This window comes from Podarcis filfolensis (assembly GCF_964270895.1).
Source record: "Podarcis filfolensis genome assembly, chromosome: 13".
Classification (NCBI taxonomy): domain Eukaryota; kingdom Metazoa; phylum Chordata; class Lepidosauria; order Squamata; family Lacertidae; genus Podarcis; species Podarcis filfolensis.
In genome coordinates, this window is record NC_139615.1 from 25,588,645 (window position 1) to 25,610,506 (window position 21,862).

Genomic DNA, 21,862 nt, shown 5'->3' on the forward strand with positions numbered 1-21,862 from the left:
TGCATACAATATCTGTGTTCACAAATAACTGGGGCAAACCCTAGTATAGTTATTCACTTGTATCATTCAACAGGTATATAGTCTGTGCCCCTGTATAGACAATAACTGAGCTACACAAAGAAGTGTATGCTCTTGCACACAAACGTATGAACATTTGTACATGTGTAGACACAACTGGTACATGTATTCAGTGTAATGCATAATTACGCTATGACAGAAGGCTGTATATCTGAATCATTTAGTAATCATGCCTTCCAGATTAATATAATACACTTCCCTTGGAGTTACAGAGAAATGCAGATGTTGAGATATTAAAAGATTTTATTATTTCAAAGTTCTGAAAGGAACCAAAGTTTGTAGGGTCTATTGCTTCCATCACACATTTGCTTCACTATGAACAAGATTGTCAGGATTTTGGATTACTTCAAAAGCTTTCCAAACTTGTTGGATGAGGGGTGTCAGTGGAAGAAAAGACAGGTGATTTTATTTCATAGGAGCCAATTTTTCTCCTTTAATAGTCTCTATGGACATAACAAACACTCTTGTTGTGAGCATGATTCTGAAAAGCAGTTACCTCGATGGCATTTTTTCACATTATTCAGTGGCAAGCCCAAGTCTGTCAGTGGCAATATAGAGCATTCAGGTGAAATGCATGGTAACAAACACACATTGTTCCTACATGCAGTTAACTGTTTACATTATCAAGTGCACAATCTGAATTCAAGTAACCCCCTGTCCCAGCACCCACATTTTCAACTTGATATTCAGACTTGGAATGGTACAAGGTCCCCCCAAACTCACATCTGAGTCTTCCTGGAATTTATCTTCCCTCATTATGAGTGGAACGTTCTTAAGTGGGACGAATCAACTCAGTCTTACAGGAAGATCTTTATGTAACTAGTAATGGGACTGTATGAATTGAGTGAGGTAGCTTTTATTTTCTAAAATGTTCTGCAAGTTAGCCTTGGGACTTGTTCTCGCTTACTGCAGCAAATCATTTATTGGTTCTTATTTTCTTCTAGCTCAGCAATGGAAGAATCCTGGAGATAAAGTCCAAATATGCTCAAGCGCCCTCGAATGCTTGCTTCCTTGTTAAATGTCACCCTTCTAATTCAAAGGAAATGAGGATGTGATTCTTCCATAATCTTCATCTCTCATGACAGTCGTACTGTCGAGAATGAATAAAGTCTTTAAACAAATAAACATCCCCTTTGCAGTCCAGTGATTCATTTAATCAGAGCTAAAACAAATGTGCTGTGATTTTGTGCATGGATACTTTGTTAGCTTTGTTAGTGTGGGGGAGTGGGGTGGGTGTAGGACCTTTGGGGGCACTCTGTAACTATTGCTGCCAGAAGACATTTTTCAGGTGTGTGTGTAGAGCAATTCAGCAGGCCACATTACCTGCTTCTCACCTTCACCCACCAGTTCTAGAGCTCCCACCAACATGGATGTGCCAGCTCCTTTACCATTATCTTGTCCCAGATTCCTTAAGCATGTTTGCAGCCTGACTCCCATCTGAGATGTTCACCATGTGTGGATGAATGGAAAAAGATTTAGGTGTTATTGCCCTTCCTAGCCAAGTAAGGCACACCTCTGATAGTTAAGTCTTTATTGACAAGAAAAGCGTGTACAGTAGCTTCCACAGTGCTCCGGATACACACTCATACACACTTCTAGCCTCAAGGCAGATGTCCACAGGTCCAGGCCCTGTGGAATAGTTGCAGCAACAGGGAGACTCCATCCTCCACTGCCAGCCTACATACCCTGTCCTGATGGGTTACGTGCCTGCAACCTGATATTTCTCTTGCATGGAAGTCACTGCTTCAAGACCTTCCTGGTTCTAGGAGACAGCAGAATGGGGGAAGGTGGGGAGTCTACTGACCCATCTGTTGGCTCAACAGCCTCTTCTTCTGCTACATCTAGCACACTTTCCTCCATCTCAGGTTGCCCCGACTCTCCGTCCTCTCCTGGCTCCTGCCTTGCAGGTGGTGTCAAACCCCACAAATCACCTCTCCTGGGTATCTGGCCTGGTCCCTGCCTCCACCCCACACTCTTTGGAGTGCCACCAGCCCCTGACAGTAGGTCAGTTCTACTCATTGCCTCATGTCAGGCTATAGATTGAAAGGGCAGGACTAGATTGTATGGAATAAGATTTCAGGGACAATGTTCTTGTAACACACAAAAAACCCTCCCTCCATGGAAACAGCTAGCACTTGAGGATGAAGGCTCTGCAAAACCATTTTTTCCTGGTCTGAACATTTTCTAAACATATAGTAATTTTATATGTGTGGAAGCATTCAAGAAAACCATCTTCTCCCTTTAGTAAGGGAAAGGAAAATAGCCCAGAATCTCTGCTTTCTGACTCAGTTTTCTTATTTTCTCCATCTTGGTCCTAGCAAGAGAATATTCTGCAAAATGACTCCTTTTCTTGGCTGGGTAGGGACAGGCTGTGAGGATGTTATAGCTCTATCCAAGGGCCATGCAACACCTCCCTGCCCCTCATATGAGTAAAATAAACTTCTGCGACCATGAGCCCAGCATATCCATGAAAGCTTCCCATGCAGTTGAGATTCTGTGTGGCAGAAGGTTACTCACACAAGGGCCTAAGGGCATAGAAGAGTCATATGGTCAAAAGTGCACCCCACATTTGGGATGTAAAATGGATTGGCTGGATGCTGCAGGAATGTACATGCTGGGAAGGGCACCTGGGATCTTAAGACACGTAGTAAAAAAAAAAGGAACAAGATAGAGGGAACTCAGATGTTGAGATACTAAGATATGTTATTAATTCACAGTTCCTGGTCCTGTTAGCTAGGGATGATGGGAGTTATGGTCCCAAATAATCTGGAGGGCCAAGTTTGGCCGTGCCTGGTCTATTGCATCCATCACACATTTGCTTCACTATGAACAAGATTGTCAGGATTTTGGATTACTTCAAAGGCTTCCCAAATTTGTTGGATGAGGGGTGTCAATGGAAGAAAAAACAGGTGTTTTTATTTCATAGGAGCCAAATTTCCTTTTAATAGTCTCTATGGACATAACAAACACTCTTGTTGTAGGGATGATGCTGAAAAGCAGTTACCTCGAAGGCATTTTTTCACATTATTCAGTGGCAAACCCAAGACTGTCAATGACAAAGGAACAAGAAAGAGGGAAACTCCATGTGACATCGTGATTATTGCTTTTATATCATCTGGTACTCCATGGAATGTTTTTACATGTAAACAGTAAAACACATACAAACATACCACATACCCATGAGTCTTTTCTTTTGAGTTTGATTAGATTCCTGGGAGTGATGGAAATAAATATGGATAAAATTCATTGCAGCATCTCCTTTTTCCTTCCGCCAGTACAGAGAAAAGTAAGAGAGAGAGCCTCTCAAACAGCTATGGAGAGAAAAGGATATGATACACAGATGAAAAGGCGAATCACAGTGGCTACCCAGAAAGAAAACGCAGGTCACAATCAGGCACAAAAAAGAAACATGTAAACATGCATGAAATTACCCAAGATCTACCTGTAAACAGCTTGGTAAGTCAATCTCATGGTATACTTTTCAGTCTGTTTGCTGGTGACCTTATTAATAAAAAGCAAGTTTTACTCCAAGTGAAACATATTTATGGATTCTCTAGTCCAAAGTCTGCAAAGTTTAGATGTGCAGAAAAGTCACCATGTCACCAAGAATGGTACCATTTCATTCAATAAAGAGAATATTGTTTTCAGCACTTCCTTATTCCCCTAGGACATTGAAGAGAATGAGTCAGTCTGTCCCTCTTTGTTTATGCATACTGGAAACCTGACATGGGAAAAGACATACAGGGATCGCCCCCAAAGTCTGCCACTACCCCTTCCTTGTTCATAGTTGCTGTGGGATGATTCAAATGCCTTTTTCCAGTTTTGGCTGGTATCATAATAGCTGCTTGCACTGGGATAGCTTGGCCACAGTTGTTGAGGCAATGATACTCCAGTACTGTAATTCCCTTTTAGATCTCTCATCCCCAGCAAATTGAAAGGTGCTTAGCACAAAGTTTCCTGAATCTACCGTATTTTTCTTTTTTAAAAAACAATAATATTTATTACTTTTAAATATTACAAAAAAGAAAAAAGAAAGAAAAAAGAAGAGAAAAAAAGAGAAAACAATACAATATATAAACAGTACACAACACAACATTAACACAATAAACTAAACAAAACAAAGCAAAAACAATTTAAAACACACATTATAGCATTTCAATATCATATCTTACATTTCCTTGTTTCAACGACCTCCTCACACCTCCCTTTTTGTATTCCACTTCTATTAATTGTTTCAGCAATTCCTTTCCATCTTCCTCTATTTTCTGTCATATAGTTGTCTTAACATATTTTAACCTTATTTTCCCTTTAATACTCCAATAATCTATTTGTACTTAATTCCTTCTAACATTTCTACTAAAGCCGTATAGCTTCATTCCAACATTTTTCTAACACTCATTAATTTTACAATATTTCTATAAATAGTCTTTAAACTTTTTCCAATCTTCTTCCACCGTCTCTTCTCCCTGGTCTCGGATTCTGCCAGTCGTTTCCGCCAATTCCATATAGTCCATCAACCTGGTAATCTTCTGTCCGAGGCTCTTAACTCTTTTCCAAGTCCCTTCTGCAAGTCTTCTTCGTATTTATACATGCACTTTACTTTGTCTTCTACTGATCTTATTTTTATTTTCCTTCCTTTGATACTGAAGAGTAGATCTCGGGGAAACTCCCACCTAGCGATGATTTTATTCCTTCTCGACAGGGCAACCAAATCTCCGTAGTTAAAACTAAGATCCAAAAGATATTTCAGGACGTCTTTCAAGATTCCTCCAAATCTGAAGACCCTCACAATTTTAATCTCTTCTTGACCCAAGTCCAGGTCCCAAAAATCAGCAAATTCCTGTGTGAGGGGATCTATCAAACTTTCCTTCTCCAGTTCAGGTAGGGCTCTGATCCTCAAAATCTGATTTTCTTTAAATTCAATCATAGAAGGCATCAACTTATGGTCATCAAATTGCATCTGTAAGGCTGGGGCTCTCTCTCTCTCCAATTGTGTTACTTTAGGTTCAACGGCAACAACTTTCTCCCTAGCCTTCTCCACAGTTTGCCATGTCAAAGTAGATTCCTGTATCAATTTCTGAATAGTTTCTGTATTGATGTTCACTTTTTGTCCCAAATTATCGATTTTGGTAGTTACCACATCCACCTTCTTGTTGAGCTGTTCCAGTGAGTCATTTATCTTACTTAATGCAACCACTAAGGCCTCTTCTGTCGACATTCTTAACTGATTCAAGGTCAGTCCCAGAATCTCACAGCTTTTTATCTTGGAGCTGGAAATTCCCCCAGCTCAGCTCTTGTAACAGTTTCAAAGGCTTCCTCTAGAGGGAAACAGTTTCTATTTGTATTGGTCCTTTTAAACACAGTTCAAACAATAAAGTTAGTTTCAATTTTCAGTTACTTTTACTCCTTTTTAAACGCAGACAGAGACAATGGAAACAATATATTTCTCTTATTTAACTAGCTGTCAGTGAACGTTCTAATCACGGTCAATGAGCATTCTAAAGCACGTCAGTCCTGCTGGCAGCCCATTTCCAGGATCGGAGCAGTGGTATTTTAATTCTGTTCACTCTCTCCTGCAGGTATATTCAGTCCAAAACTTTCCCCCCTCTTCTCCTGCCACCAAGGGGGGTTTAGTATTTTTTACCGATGGAAATTTAGTCCTTTACACTGGGCTTTCCGCGACTTCAGCTTGCATCCTCATTGCTTCAGTCTATTTACAGAAGGGGAAGGTGGACTTCCTGTTTTGGACCTCCCCATTTCGACACCAAATTAAGACGTTTAAAAATCCAATTCTCCGCTCTACTCACGGGTAGTTGCTTTAAGATCAAGTTGTCCACAGGAAAAAGTCAGCGCTCTCCTGCAACAGCTATGCGGCTTCACTCTGTGGAAGAAGCAGTCAATTCGAAGCACCGCGCCACTCACCCCACGTCGCTCCGGATCCCCGAAACTGGGTTTCCCTGCGAGTAGGGGAAGCGCAAAAGGTGCCAGCCGAATCCCACATTCACAGGCTTCACCTGCCTGTGATTTTTAGTGGGTCTCCGCCTTCGCCGTGGTGGCCAGACCCTAATTTCCACGAGGCAAATTCCTCCCGATCAGAGGAATTCCGCCATTACTGGAGGCACCAACCCGGAAGTCTGGATCTACCGTATTTTTCACCCCATAGGGCGCACCGCCCCATAGGGCGCACCGCCCCATAGGACGCACCTAGTTTTTTGGGGGGAGGAAATAAAGAAAAAAAATTATTTTCCCCCCCAGGCACGGGCTGGCGCGGGGGAAGCCCGAGTTTCCCCCGACCCCAGCCCCCAGAAGAGCCTGCTAACCGCAAGCCTAGGGATCCCGGTGGGAAGTTGCACTGGTCTCCCCAGGCTTGCGGAGAGCTGCACGAAGCCCAGGACTGCAGGCAGCTCTGCGCAACCCTTGGGAGACTGGTGTGAAGTCGCGCCGGTCTCCCAAGGGTTGCGCAGAGCTTCCTGAAGCCTGGAGAGCGAGAGGGGTTGGTCACACCGACCCCTCTCGCTCTCCAGGCTTCAGCGAAAGCCTGCATTCGCCCCATAGGACGCACACACATTTCCCCTTCATTTTTGGAGGGGGGAAAGTGCGCCCTATAGGGCGAAAAATATGGTATTTGTCTGAAATCTGGAAGGTTTCTTACCAAGCAGCGCCTCTCTCATGTAGGCTATTTTCTAACCGTTTTCAAAAAAATACTATCCTTCTGAAATTTGGCAGAAATAGTGGCTTCAGGGTCACCTTGCTCAGAATAAAATCCACTTCTGCCTAAAAATAAATAGACACTTCATTAAAAGCAAGCAAGCAAGCAAACTAACTATCCAACACAAAAACTAACACAAAGCTGCCCATCACAAAAGATCCTGACTTATTTTCTTGTAATTCGGGATATATATATTTTTCTGGAGGGGCTAGTATGCCTGCAAATTTCATCCACTTCTGTCAACAGGGAGAGAGAAGTCAATGGTGACTCCAAGACTGTATTACTCCAATGTATACTATGTGAGGTTTTCCTTGTGTCTGGTACAAAAACTACAGTTAGGACAGTATGCTGCAGCATCATTGTTAACAACAATGAGATTATGTAAGCACATTGCACCTTTGCTCAAATAAGTGTACCAGCTGCCAAGTTTAAGGAGTTACTGTTAACATATAAAGCCCTAAATAGATTGGGGTCAGTTTATCTGAAGACTTGCTTGGCCCCACACATTCATACTCTATAGCTCCAACCTGTGGCAATTTGTAGTTGTACCAGTGCCATGTAAACTTTGTTCTTAATCAGGGAGGAAATATTCAGGGTAGCACCAATATTTATAACTCCTTGCCTTTGAACATCAAATAGAATCTCTCGTTGGACTGTTTAAAATGTTTCCTAAAACATTATTTCTGTTGAAAAGTTAACCCACACGTGGAATAATTTTATTACGTCTACTAGTTTTTAATTTTTGTTGTGTTATCTGGGGGTTTTTTCCAGGAGGGAATACAATATTCTATATCAAACACTTAGAGATTTTACATTTTTAACAGACTATATATTTTGTTAACTGAAGAAACAAAAATTATTTATTAAACAAGCAATGGTTTATTGGTGACCTAAGTCAACCTACTTGATCACATTGGGGAACATGCATCAAAACATTCTCCTCCTCCTCCTCCTCTCTAAAATGGTTGTGCCATCTCTTTGCAGGTACTACATAGCCACCCAATGTTCAACCAGTCATCTAGAGTGGTGGAACTCCTTCTGCATGGATTCTCTGATACTCAGGAACTGAAGACATTTCATTTCATTACATTCTTGATCCTTTATCTGATTGCTGTCACTGAAAACCCCATCAACATCACAGTCATAATTTTCAGTCCTCAGCTTCACAAACCCATGTACTTCTTTCTAGCCAATCTGGCATTCCAAGACCTTCTGTGATGAACAGAAAAGCATGTGTCAAAATGGCAATCAGTGCATGGATTACTGGGCTTATCTATTCCACAGTATATACTGGCAGTACATTCACAATTGAGTAATGACATCAGTCAGTTTTTCTGTGAAATTCCATAGTTATTCAAAATTGCTTGCTCTGACTCATATCTCATCGTATTTTGGATTATTTGTGTTGGTGACTCTCTGGCCTTTATCTACCTTGCTGTAATAGTTTATTCATACGTTAAAATCTTCAGGGCAGTTCTAAAAATTCCTTCTGCCCAGGGAAAAGAAAAAGCCTTCTCAACTTGCTTGCCACATCTTATTGTAATATCTTTATATTTTGTTAGCGGTTCATTTGTTTATCTGAAGCAAAGCTCTGTGTCACTATCATCAAGTGACACAGAGCTTTTGGATCTTGTTGCTTCTATGTTCTATTGCATGTTTCCACCAGTTATGAACCCATTAATCTATAGCATTAGGAATAAGGAATTGAAAACAGCATTATGGAAGTTGAATGCAAATCTCTTCTACCAATTCTCCCCCAATTTCTAATGGCCAAAACATGGATTACCTTTATATTTCCATCAAAAAAACTAAAAATAATTTCTAAACATTTATTATACATAAATCACTATTTGCATGCCAAATGTAATCCTTTGAAGAACACACTTTCTAACTAACAACAATTTCTATATTTGTTTTCCTGTGCTCTATATTAAAGAGTGGAAACATTTTTGTCAATTTGCTTATTTTGTACTTACTTTCTCACACTGTTTTCTGTTTGTTCTGCTGCATTGTGTCAGATCCATGGTAAGTCAGAACTATATTTTTCAGCTTGATTATATGCATGCCTTTGCAGATGTGGGTCCATATTGGCCTAATAAAGCAGATTTTCACCAGCAAGATCTGTGCATCTTTGAGTGGGTGTAGTTGTCTTTAGACTCATGTGAGTTGAAAGAGATAGACCCATGAAAAGTGGTTTTTCTGGATTCACAAAGTTGCAAAGATTCTGGCAAAGGAGCCACAAACTACCCACAAAGTCCAATTTTTTTGCTGTAGAATTGGTAAACCATACCAGAAAAGGTAATATCTTTTTTAACCAGGAAAGGCAAGAAGGAATCTCCTTTTTTAAACTGAGGACACATTCCATCAAATTCTATACTTGATCATCGCCTGCACCTCTTCCTAAGTCCACTCATTGCTGTCGACTTTGTTATCAATCTTTGCTATCCTTCCTTTATGAATTGTAAAATACGTGGCTAAATAAAGTGTTCAACCAGGAAAGATTGATATATTGTGTTAATGAAAAGGCTACTTCTTCAGCTTCACCTATCCCTATAGAAACTAGCCAAGGAATTTGAAAGTCTGAGGGACCCTACAGGGAGGCCAAAAACATATACTAGTCTCCCCATCGCCACCCCATGGACAGCAGGAAGAAGATCCATGTTAGAAAATGCATTTCTCAGATACTTAGAACCAGCATTTCAAGGCTTGCACAATTTCAAGCTGCCGCTCATTGGGAAAGGAGGGACAGGTAAGAGTCCAAAGGGTGGGTAGAGGAGGCAGAGGCACAGGAGAACTATCCAGGGGGAGGGACCAGTGATTTGTGGGGTTCTGTGTCACTTGTGAGGCAGGGAGAAGAGGAAGAGGCTAGGCAGGCAGAGACAGGAAAACATAGAGGTGGAAGACACTGACTTGGGCTGTTCGAATCTCCTCAGCTCCTCTCCCTGCCTCCAATGATAAGGAGGGGTTTAAAACAAGAGGAGCAGGTGGAAATGTACACAGAGGGAGTTTCTGGTTACTTCCACATACCACATTAGAAGAGGGGGTTTAAATGTGCTGGAGGAGGCAGGGTGTGCAGATGTCCAATTGCTTGTCTCAGCAGTTGGAGGTGTGCCTCAGAGCAGAGGTGTGAAGAAGCAGATGCCCAGCTAGCTATTTAGCAGGAGTGCCACATGTGATTCTCACACCTTAGGAGCTGAATGTAATCAAGTGGTGAAAGACAGAGAGAGAAACTGAAATTGGCGGATTTGTTCATTTCTATGTAAACAGGAAGTTGGATTATATTATATTTGCTCAGTGCTGCAGGGAATCATTGCTGACTTTAGCTGAATATAAAAGAAATTTCTGTAGTAAATTCCTGCCCATGGCCAGGAAGGGCCTCCTCAACAAGGAAGAAAGAAAGCATATCAATCTAAAGCAGTGTCTGTTGAGACACATTCAGATGTTGTCTAAAATAACAATACAGGGTTCACTGTTTCTTCATTACGTGATTAGCCCAAAGCGCTTTCATTTTCCCCTCTAATGTAATCAAGACCCTTCAATGCATCATTGCAATAATAATTTGATAGAAAGTGAGAGCCAGAAAAAAGAAAGTTCTAATGAAATTCTGCCCCGCCCATTTAACTGGGTTGCCCCAGCCACTCTGGGTGACTTCCAACATAATATAAAACACAGTGAAACATCAGTGTGGGATGGGAACAAAATAAAAATAGTAGGATTTCTGTCATCAGAAGACAGCTGGTCTGAAAATCTCTAGCTCCACTAGACATTTCTTTTCTGACTTTCATAGATTAATGAATAAGATTCCAGTCTGGATTTTCAGCCCCTGTTCTGAAAGGGCAAATATTTACTCTTCAACAGCCTTGAGAACAAATGTCACACACGATACCATTGAACTTAAGCTCTTTAAATTGACCAGGCCCACTCACATCAATTCAATTCACCTTTGGACAGAATATTGATGGGGGGGAAAGTTGACATAAGAGTTATTGGGTAACAAACAAAGTTTGCATTACCTCCTGGCAGTCTGATAATTATTAGCAGGAGTATTTCTGAGATTCTAATTGGGAATGTGACAGTAACCCAACATGCATGCACAAAAGTATAAAAAGCTCATCTACCCATTTGCTGCTTTCCATATACCAGCTCCTCAATAATTTGAAACTATGAAGTGGGTCACATTAATTTCTTGTCTTTTTTTGATAAGCTCAGCTGAGTCTAAACAGCTGCCCAGAAGGTACCGGGATGTAGGTATGTTGTGGGGGGTTGTGATATGTTTGTTTTTTAAACTTATTAATTTTGTGCTTATGTATAATATATGCATAGTTCTATATCTATCTATCTTTCTAGCTAGCTAGCTAGCTATTTGGAATGGTCAGATTATTGCTGGCTTCATTATACTATTTTAAACAAAGACTAGGGGCTCAGTCCATTGTGAGGTTTTCCTGTGCAAAACTCATTTATTATTATTATTATTACTATTATTATTATTATTATTATTATTATTATTATTATTATTATTATTATTATATCCTTTTGATTTTAAAATTTATCAGGTTAAAAGTATCATTGATTCTTTATAAAGTGCACAATAAATATGGTGTTTAATAATACATAATAAAGTCATTAAGGCTAAAAGGCCTTTAAGGGTGTCTCCACCTGGTACCTTTATAATCCTTTTTAGCTCCCTGTCTGTAAAGCAGCAGAGAGTTCCACAGTCAGTTCCTCTCCAAACTAAGAGTTAGTAACTTTGGACACGGCAAAGAGGAAGCATTCTGGGGGCATGTTGCAATATTTGCAATCTTTTGTGGATATGTTGGCTGTTATCATATGAATTGATATCCATATGTATAGGACTGTTACGTAAGAAACACTTCTGTATATATAATAAGGATATGCACCAGCCTCATGATTAAGTTTGTATATGGATATTTCACTCCAGGAAGTCATCCACCTTCTTCTGAAATTTGCCTCTGGATTCAGATCTGATCTGCTTTCTGAAAACTGAAGCACATTTTTCTCCATTCACTATTATGGGGATTCAAAACAAATATAAAATACCTTCTCCCTCTGACCACCCTCTTCCACGCCATAGTGTGGTATTGACCTTATACAGCGGAACCTCGGTTTTCAAACGTAATCTGTTCTGGAAGACCATTTGAAACGTTTGAAAACCAAGGATCAATGGGCAGTCGGCAAAATCCATTGAAAAAATTGAGAAACGCACCTCAAAAGCCGTTTGACTTCCGAGGCACCTTTGGAAACTGAAACAATTACTTCTGGGTTTTCAGCATTCGGCTTCTGAATCGTTTGGCTTCCGAGATGCTCGAAAACTGAGGTACCACTGTATGGTAAACTGCCAATGGTGTGAGATGTCTCAATTGAAAATTTGATTTTTCTATTCTTTACAGGACACCATGACACCTTCAGACATTTCATTAAAATAGCAGAGGGTCAGTTTCCAGGCATGTAAGTCTTTTCAGATGGTTTTCCTTGATATGACCTCCAGTCTTCACATGCAAAAACAAAAAGGAGTAATAAATACAAAGGCTATTAAAGGATTAATACAGGCATCCCCCCCCCACTTACATGGGTGTCACATTCCCGGACTCGACACGTATATGTGGAATTGTGAGGGTGTTGTTGAGGGAGACTGTGGCGTAGCATGGGGGGTTGTAGGGGCTGTGGTCCTGGGCACAGTCACAGCGGGCTCCCTCCATGCCCCTCCCCTCCACCCCCACCCCCTGCATGCCCACTCAGATGGCACTAGCATACGGTTCGTCGCTGATTAAAAGTACATTCTCAACAATGGTCTGTTCATGTTTGTTTTAATTCCCATTTGCTTTTAACCTGTTTTTATATTTTTTTACTTTATTGTTTGGTTGTGTGTGTGTGTGTGTGTGTGTGTGTGTATATACATATATATTTCAATTACAGTCCAATCATTGCCTCATTATAACAATACCAAATTATTATACAATTACTAATACCAATCATTCAAATACTGAATTATATAATTTAGGTGGCCCCCCCACATGCTAGATTTGATGGTTTGATTATTTCTTTATTTCTGTGTTCCAAAATCTTATTAATTTCAATTACATTCCAGTTGAAATAATAATCCCTAATACAAGAGCTGCAATATTAATAACTTCTATTCGTGTTGACACATTAAATGAACTACAAGTGAGGCACTCAAATTATATTCTTGTTCTTCCTGTGTGTGGCAATTATTTTGTCCGTGGTGTTTCTTCCTGACCTTGTAAAATGATATGTCTATTTTTTCCTGGATATTGCTGTTCTCCATCATGCCTTGGGCAGAGCTAATATCCCATTGTTGTTTCAGAAATTTCTCCATTGCTCCATCCTGTGCTTTGTTGTTTTGCAACTTTAACAACAGCTGCAAAAATCACTCTGGCCCAATAAATAACCTGTTTTCACCATTTTCACCCTCTCAGCCTGGGAAGAAGAGTAGTCTGTCAAACTGCAGATGACTCAGTAATGAACCTTGGCAAGCTCGCAGATTTCTTTCATCCTTTCATTCAACTGAAGATAAATAAGCATTTATACTTCCAATTAAATTAAATTCCAGGTCCTTTTAGCATTGTTCAGTTCACACCATAGATAATAAAGGATGGTGAAGACTCAGCTCTAAGTTTCCATCATAACCCTTCTGCAAAATAGAGCTTCCCTCCCTTTTCCCTTTTTTTACACACACACAGTTCTCTTTAATGTTATAGTCCATATCTATAATCCAGTTTCATCCCTCCTCACTTGCACATATATAAATTGAACTAATATTCAAGAGAGGGTTGCCGAATCATAAATGTAGAGAAACAACTTTATTCAAGAAATCGTAGGCTCCCCTCCCCCCACACCATCTTTTGCACTGAATGAAGTCTTCTCTCAAGTTCAAACCTCAATGACTTTGCAGCTGGTTCTGTTCCAAATTTTATGATCTCATCTCTTCCAGCACGTTCCTGTACTTTAGTTCAAATTAAGCCTCTGCTTCTTAATGGTGGAGTAGGATAGTTATCAGCAGGCAAAGTGCTTTTGCACTCAGCACCTCCCTGCCTCCCACATTCCATGCCGGAGCAAGAGCCAAGTATTGAGATGAACTGCAAGTGAAGCCCATTCCCCCCTGTCCCTGAGGGGAACTGGGAAGATTATCCTCAATCATCCGTTTTTCCTTCACCAACAATCTCCTAATTTCATGGGAGCTGCCTCCATTAAGGCAGACCAGAACTGGAGGCTGGTTTTATATTTTTATATTGTAAACTGCTGTGATATATATTTTTATGATACAGCGGTAAATAAATATTCCAATAAATAAATAAATAAATAAATAAATAAAGTGTTTTCCCAGCATCATCGGCTTGTCGTCTCAGAATCTGCAGAGAGCTTCATACGATGAGGTGGCTAAACTGAATGACAATCTTGTACAGCTCGCCAAGAAATGTTATAGTGATGATCAAGCAACCCCAGATTGTGAAAAGCCTTTGGTAAGCCTTGGGACCTAAATTTGAAGGTTATGATTTGAAATATTGGTAAATTGCATAGTCTGGAGCCCTGGACCATCATGGATGCTCTTCTGATTGATTATGAAATTAAATGACCAAACTGGGAACTTTAGACAGAAAACATTCCACTTATAAAGAAACTAGTTTATGTAGAGATGCATGCAACAGTCATAAATAGGGGACATACCTGTTTTAAAAGCACAGAGCTAGGCATATTGGATCAGACAAAAGTCTGCCTAGTATGCCCGGTTGTCATAAGGTGCTTGTTCTTAACAATGTGCACTTGGCAAGGCATATTGGTAGCAAATGTGCACATTGATGGTAATATGGCCCACTGCTGAGCTAAGCTCTCTCCTGACAACCTGCCACACTTAATTACAAAAATTTTGATGCAGGGCAGTGCCTTCCATAACATGTAGCTGTGGAGAAATAGTAATTAATTCCCCATTGGCTCTCTCTCCTGCCTGGGATAAAGAGGACTCACCTTTAATGACAACTTGATTTGCAGGACACACCACAGTGTGGATGCAGGTCCCTAACTGAACAAATCAACAAATGTACACTCTTTTACCCAGAGGTGTTCACACATGTGTAACATGCGTATCTGTGTAGAGAAATAGTTGAGCTAGTACAGTTTATCACATGTAATTTTCAATGACTGCCTTTTCTAACTATGAACATAGTAGTTGAGTTACACACTCTTTCCCACACTTATACATGTGCAGAGGAACTTGTACCCGGGTTCAGTGTAATATGTGAACAAACATGTGAAACAAGTTGTATTAGGTACTATGCATGAAATGTTATACTATGGTGGTTTATAAACTAAACTTGACTTTTCCATAAAACTTTCTGGAAATTGTCCTTCTTTAAATCTCTTATAAAATGTAAACTTGATCATATAAACAGCTGCCTAGATGCACTTAAGAATGGCTTACAATTTAAGACAACTATACAGATGTCCCCTAAAACATGTGATATTTGATATAACTGCAACAAGTAAACAGGCGAGTGTATGTCTAATAAATGAAAACATTTTGCATCTCTCCTTCAGCGTACTGTTTTTCTGGATGAAATTTGTCATGAAGAAGGTCTTGCAGAGAAATATGGATTTACTGAGTGTTGTGGCAAAGTTGATCCCGAACGAAATGACTGCTTTCTAACTCATAAAAATGAAACTTCTGGATTCATTCCTCCTTTTGTAATGCCAGATGGAGAGAACGTATGCAAAGTATACCAAGATAAAAGAGCTGAATTTCTGGCCAAGTAAGTCAATTGAGTTGATGTAGTCATTTTGCTGAACTGGTTCTCCTTTGGGAGAAGAATGAAAATAATGTGTAACATATGACTTTCTCCTACAAATCAGACGCTTGCAAATACTCTCACCTATTTCATGCAAGATGTTAAAAATTAGGTTGGAGCTGCAATAAAATACTTCAGGGTTCAATCCAGCCCCCCATGTCTTCTACCAGGATTTGTTGATCCACTCATTTCTTCCCCCACCTCCAACACCCAACATTATGTTACTGCTGAGCATACTCAGTCCTCATTGGGCTGTTTTCTGTGTTTGAGTAGGAAGGCATTGCTCGCATGGTTTTTTGGGGGGAGGTGGAGGGTGGGCACAGAGTTCCTTCTTTTTGGACCTGTGTAAGCCATGGGGTCCTACCAGTCATGTTGGTGCCTCTCTCTTCCTTCTCACTGGCCCCATTTTGAGACCATAGCTATCTGGACACAGTGTTTGGGTTTGCAATTAGAGGAAATGACATGTAATGTTACCTATATATACTGTATGCTGTCAAATTTCTTACCTTGAAGCCAATGGTTAAGTGGCCTAACTGAGTGCCTGAGTATCCTGTGTGGCAACTGGAATCTTTTTGCCGTGTCATTCTTTTCAGTAACATAGGTTTAATAATTGTCCTCCCTCTCCTTAACAACAGCTTTAATTATAAAGGATCTTGGCACCTCAACTTTTTTTTCCTTTTTTTAGAGTAATTGCAGCCCAGATTAATGAAAGTTTCCTTTTTGACCCAGTTACTACTATGAGCTTTCCAGAAGACATCCTTTTGCAAATGTTGCCGTACTCTATAAGACAGTTAAAGAGTTTGAAAAGGTACTGCAAACTTGCTGTCTGGAAACTGACAAGGATGCCTGCTTCAGAGAAAAGGTATTTCCTTTTAGCCCACATAACACCTCAATATTTTATTTAGAGACACTTGCATAATGTATTTCATACCCTCTAACATTTCTCCAATGAAAATAGAGACATCCTATTCAATACTACTACTACTACTACTACTACTACTAATAATAATAATAATAACACTTTTATTTTTTGTACCCTGCTTATCTGACTGGGGTGCCCCAGTTACTCTGGGCGGCTTCCAACACATATAAAAACATAATAAAACTATACAGTGCGGCCTTCAGATGTTTTCTAAAGGTTGTATTGTTACTTATCTCATTGGCTCAGGAGTCGTATAACTCCATGCCCTCCAACATCTCTGATGAAAATAGGGATGTCCTATCAAACCCTCCAACATTTCTTCGATGAAAATAGGGACGTCTTAAGGAAGAGTGGAACATTCTGTAAATCTGGCTTCTGTAAATCCAGGTCTGTCCCTGGAAAATAGGGACACTTGGTGGGTTTGGTATTTCTGCTAGATTGATAGGGAGCTGTTTTACATCTTCTCAGAACAGTGGTCCAGGGTGGGAACCTTCAGTCCCTGAAGCTGATTGTGACCCTCCAAGCTTCTCCGTCTTGCCCTCAGGATTCTCCCCATGGTACAAACACTCCCCAACCACCACCACCCTACTGGCCCTGTTTCACACTGGCTGAAATGTGTCCTTGAATTCTGATAATGCCTCTTGCTTGCCAAGATGGAGAATACAAAGGGGGGGGTGCGTGCTCAGGCGGGCGCACGCATGCGCGCGCACACACACACACAGAGAAAGTAGCCTACTGTACACAGGAAAAGCTCACATTCATTGTTCCACCCACATTGGCCTCTAGACCCACCCACAATTGGCATACAGGGACCCAATAGTTGCCCAGAAGGGAAGGTGGCCCTTGCCTAAAAACATTTACCCACTCCTGATCAAACCAAATACTACCTATTTTGACAGTTACTTTTCCAGGTTTCAATTAGGAGTCTTTCCCTTCCTCTGTTCTGTTTATCTAGAAATGGCAAACAATGAGCCTGGAAATACAGTATAAGGCAGGTGCTTTCTCACTGAAGTGCAATTCCTCCCACAATTCTTTCCGAGACTTTACTGGATATGTTTATCAGAGCAGAAGTCAGAATTCTGAAAGCTTGGATTCATCAGGAGATATAGATCTAGGAGAATGAATTCAGTTCAATTAGCTGTAAACCAGCTGTAGATTTGGTTGCCCGGTCTTGGTTGGGCCACTATCAGAAACCCTTTGTTTTGCTTTTTCTCCAAGTTGCTCCTTGCAATGAATTAATTTTCATTGCTTTGTATATGTTGTTTTCTCTGACAGTTGCCGGCTGTGAGAGAGCAAAAGAATTATGCCATCGGATTGCAGAAACACACCTGTTCCATCCTGAAAGAGTTTGGGAAAAGATCCCTGAGGTTTCAGTGAGTCTGGGTGCTTTCTCTTTTTGGGGGATGGTGGTGTGACATTAGCTACATGGATGATCAAGTATTAGCGACATGGATGATCAAGTATTCTTGAGAATTACAGGAACCTTTGAGCACAAATTAAACTTCTTCAGGTATCAGAAACAATTTCCCAAATGAGGCTCATTTAGATATATCTCCCTGCTCAGCATCTCTTTTACACAGCAGTTTCTTGGAAGGCCTACCTGGGTGGTGAGATGCTCATAGAATTGTAGCATTGGGAAAAAGCAAAATGCATTTTATTTAACACGCACAAAACATATTGCCAGGTACTGTAAGCCTCTGCAATTAAAACCATGAGGTGCTATAAGAAGAGAGCAGAGGCATCTGGTCACATCCACCCCATTCATTTAAGGCACACTGAAAGCATGTTGCTTCCCCCACAAAGAACCACAGAAATATTGAGTCAGAAAAGAGCAAAACAAAAAACAAAACCCCTATATTTAACATTCACCACAGGAATTTGGATTGTGGTGTGCTACTGAAAGGTGCCTGGGGATGTAAAGAATTATAGTTCTGATGTTTCAGGCAGCAAAGTCAATTCACATGTTTTAAACCCTCTTAGGTTTTGTTTTCTCTTTATTTGTTTATCACATTTGCATCAACATTTGGTTTATTAGATTGTGATTCAGCCATTCAAACATAAATGTAGCCAGTGATATAAATAGGGTCATGTGTACACTTTGGTTAAAGGATAACAATCCCCAATGGCATTCCAGGATCTGGATTGAGAATTAGGCAGCTATTCCAAAATTTCCATAGTATGGTCTGCTTTCTGCTAGTGGTAAAAAAAAAAGTGTAATGTGTCATGTATGACACTGAAAATGACCAGGAGTAAAGTTCTTGGGCCCTGGCGTTGTCTACTCACATTAACCAATAAGTGATAAAAACTTTCTTTCCAGAAAAAAGCTGTGATTATCAGGGCACTGAATTAAGCAGCCGGTGTGAATTTCTGCAGCTTTTATCTGCTTGTATGAAATAGAAGGAAAGAAACATGAAGCCTTGAATGCAACTGTTCAGAAGTGTGGTAATGTAGGTATATAGTGGACTACAGGACAAAATATGAATAAACTGCCAGTGTTGCTGGGAATAAATTATATATATATATATATATATATATATATATATATATATGCATCTGTCTTGAAACAATCTCAAGACTCGATGGCCCTTGTGGTCTCTTCCAACTCTATGATTCTATGATTTTGTTTGCTTTCTTTCCAGGGAAGTTGCTGACCTGAGCCGGAAATTCCCAAAGGCAGACTTTCCCATCATTCTCAAGTTTGTTGGTGACATTGTACACATCCATGAAGTGTTCTGCAAGGGTGATACTCTGGAGTATATCCTTGAAGTTGTAAGTTTTGTTAATTTTAATGTAACTTACTTCAAACCAAGAATAACATGGATGTTGGCATTGTCTAGTCATAATCTCCAGATTGGCCCAAAGCCTTATGGGAAGAATTCTGGCCAGGGAGCAAATTCGGGGCTTTGCATAGCCTTAGTTAAATGACTTTGAGCTGTGAAGAACGGAGGCCTCACAGAATACAAAAGTGTCCTCTGGTGAAAACACCATGAGTCTCAAACAGGATCCTGGTGGGGCTCTCCCTTGCTTTCTTCTATACTACACTGGTTGTTTGACAGAAGATGAAGCTGCTGACCTACTCCTTGCTTCACTTCACTTAACAGTGCTCTAATTGGCTAAAGAATACTATTGCTTCTTCTACCTCAGCTGGGGTCAGGTGGCACCAGGGGCAAATCGGATTCCATTTGAGTGTATAAAGCTGTGGACTCTGGCCTATTTTGCTAATGCAAGCATTTCAGTGATCAGGCACACCAAGCTGCTCTTTGTCTGTCAGCTTGAAAGCTCCTGCCTTAAAATGACTACCGTATTTTTTGCTCCATAAGACACACTTTTTCCCTCCTAAAAAGTAAGGGGAAATGTGTGTGCATCTTATGGAGCAAATGCAGGCAGGAGGCAGGCAGGAAAAGCCCCCAAGAGCCGCACACATGCTCCGCATGGCTCTTGCGGGCTTTTCACTGAGGAGGGAGAAGGGCAGCCCCTCACTGACTGGCTGTCCTTCTCCGACTTCATAGAAAAGCCCCCATAAGCCATGCACTCTTTAAAGGGAGTGCGGCTCTTGGGGGCTTTTGTGGGAGGTGGGGGAAGGGACAGAGGGCAGCCCCTCAGTCCCTTCCCCCACCTCCCGGAAAAGCCCCCAAGAGCCGCACTCCTTTTCACGAGCCACGAGGAGCGTGTGTGCGGCTCTTGGGGACTTCTCCCTCCTGGGGAAAATCCTGCAAGCGCCACACACACACTCCACGCAGCTCGTGAAAGGGAGTGCTGAGCAGAGCCCGGGATGCATACAGGCTCTGCTCAGTGCTGCCTTTAAAAATATTTCTTTTCTTGCATTCCCCCTCTAAAAAATAGGTGCATCTTATGGTCAGGTGCGTCTTATGGAGCGAAAAATACGGCAGTTATTTCTGAGCCTCTTTTCTTACAGGCAGATTTGATAGAGTATATCTGTACCCATCAAGACACTATATCTACTAAAGTGAAGGACTGCTGTGACAGGGAACTGCTGGATCGAGAAGAATGTCTCATAAATGCGGAAAATGATAACAAGCCTGCTGATTTGCCTCCCACTTTCAAGGAGTTTGGGGTTAAGGAAGTGTGCCAAAATTTCACAGAGAACAAGTCTACTCTTCTAGAAAAGTATGGTATAGAGAATTCAGATTGTTCTCAATCCTAACTCTATAAAGCATAATGGGTTGCCAAGCATACTGAGGGCAAGAAGAACGCATGTGGTATCAGAGGGGAAAGAGGAAATATAACTTCATTATCATGTGATGGATACTTTGTAACCTACAATTAAAAACCAATCTGATTGCTTCCCATGATTTTTCCCCCTCTGAGGGGAGGGTAAAGTTCTTTAAAAATTTAAAAAAAAAACTGCCTTGAACAGCTAGGTGCACAGTTCCTGCTGTGCTCTATCCAAATAGGCCAAGAAGAATGTCCCTGGAAGTGACACCATGTGATCATGTAGCATTATTTTCAGAGCAATTCTGCAGGGGAAATAATGGCTGCCCCATGCAATGGTGCCAACTTGGGCCCCAGACTGTGGTTGCCCAGTGTGGGGGCAGTGGACCCCAACAGAGGCCTGTCCCAGTTGCTGCCACAGCACTGGAGCACCAGAGGTAAGGCAGTGGGTGGCAGCGGCAGACAGTGCATGGTGGTGGACAGTAGGCAGCGGCAGTTGGAAGTGGAGGCCGGGGACCCACAGCAAAAAAATTGTGGGTGCCCAGGCCCCCAGGGTCCTCTAGATATGGCACCAGTGTCCCCATGGGTCTATGAGAAACAGCCACCCCCCTGCCCTCATACAGTGTACCTAAAAACCATGCTACCTTATCACTTTGCAAAAATTCCTAACTTTTGTGGAGATGGATGGTCAAAGTCTAGTCCTGATTTTAATTTGCAGCCCTTGAGTCTGGTTTTAGTTTGCAACTCTCCTGCAGCTGCAATATTGAAGTTATATTGATAAAAAAACAAACAGCAGTAATAAAATTTAAATACCCAACTTACAGCGTTTGCCTAATGAATTGCTAAGTTGACGTATTCGAAGTACTTTCAACACTTTCTACGTGTATTACTATTATTGTTGTAGATAACACAACATCATAATCACCATGCGTTCTCCCCTGTGTTCCAGGTTTGTTTATGAGACTGGAAGGAGAAACCCTGAGTTTTCTAAGCAGCTGCTGTTGAAAGTTGGCAGTAAATATGAGGGTTTGTTGGAAAAGTGCTGTGAAACTGAGCATCCTGAAGAATGCTTTCATCAAGGGGTGAGTTATGTGTCATCTCCATGTAATTAATAGCTTCATTTGAAAATAAATAAATCCATGTGTTAATTCCAGTGAACAA

At 40.9% G+C, this 21,862-nt stretch overlaps 1 protein-coding gene across 1 annotated transcript in view; it reads left to right on the forward strand.

Annotated features, from left to right (window-relative positions):
- The window catches only part of LOC310748662 (uncharacterized protein), a 42,977-nt gene that overhangs the window by 14,898 nt on the left and 6,217 nt on the right, over positions 1-21,862 (forward strand). Inside the window, exons 15-23 of the mRNA XM_083584510.1 lie at positions 10,940-11,035; positions 12,196-12,253; positions 14,151-14,286; positions 15,359-15,570; positions 16,336-16,468; positions 17,804-17,901; positions 19,168-19,297; positions 20,445-20,656; positions 21,651-21,783. Coding sequence (XP_083440636.1) covers positions 10,940-11,035; positions 12,196-12,253; positions 14,151-14,286; positions 15,359-15,570; positions 16,336-16,468; positions 17,804-17,901; positions 19,168-19,297; positions 20,445-20,656; positions 21,651-21,783 — 1,208 coding nt within the window. The remainder of the gene's footprint in view (positions 1-10,939; positions 11,036-12,195; positions 12,254-14,150; positions 14,287-15,358; positions 15,571-16,335; positions 16,469-17,803; positions 17,902-19,167; positions 19,298-20,444; positions 20,657-21,650; positions 21,784-21,862) is intronic.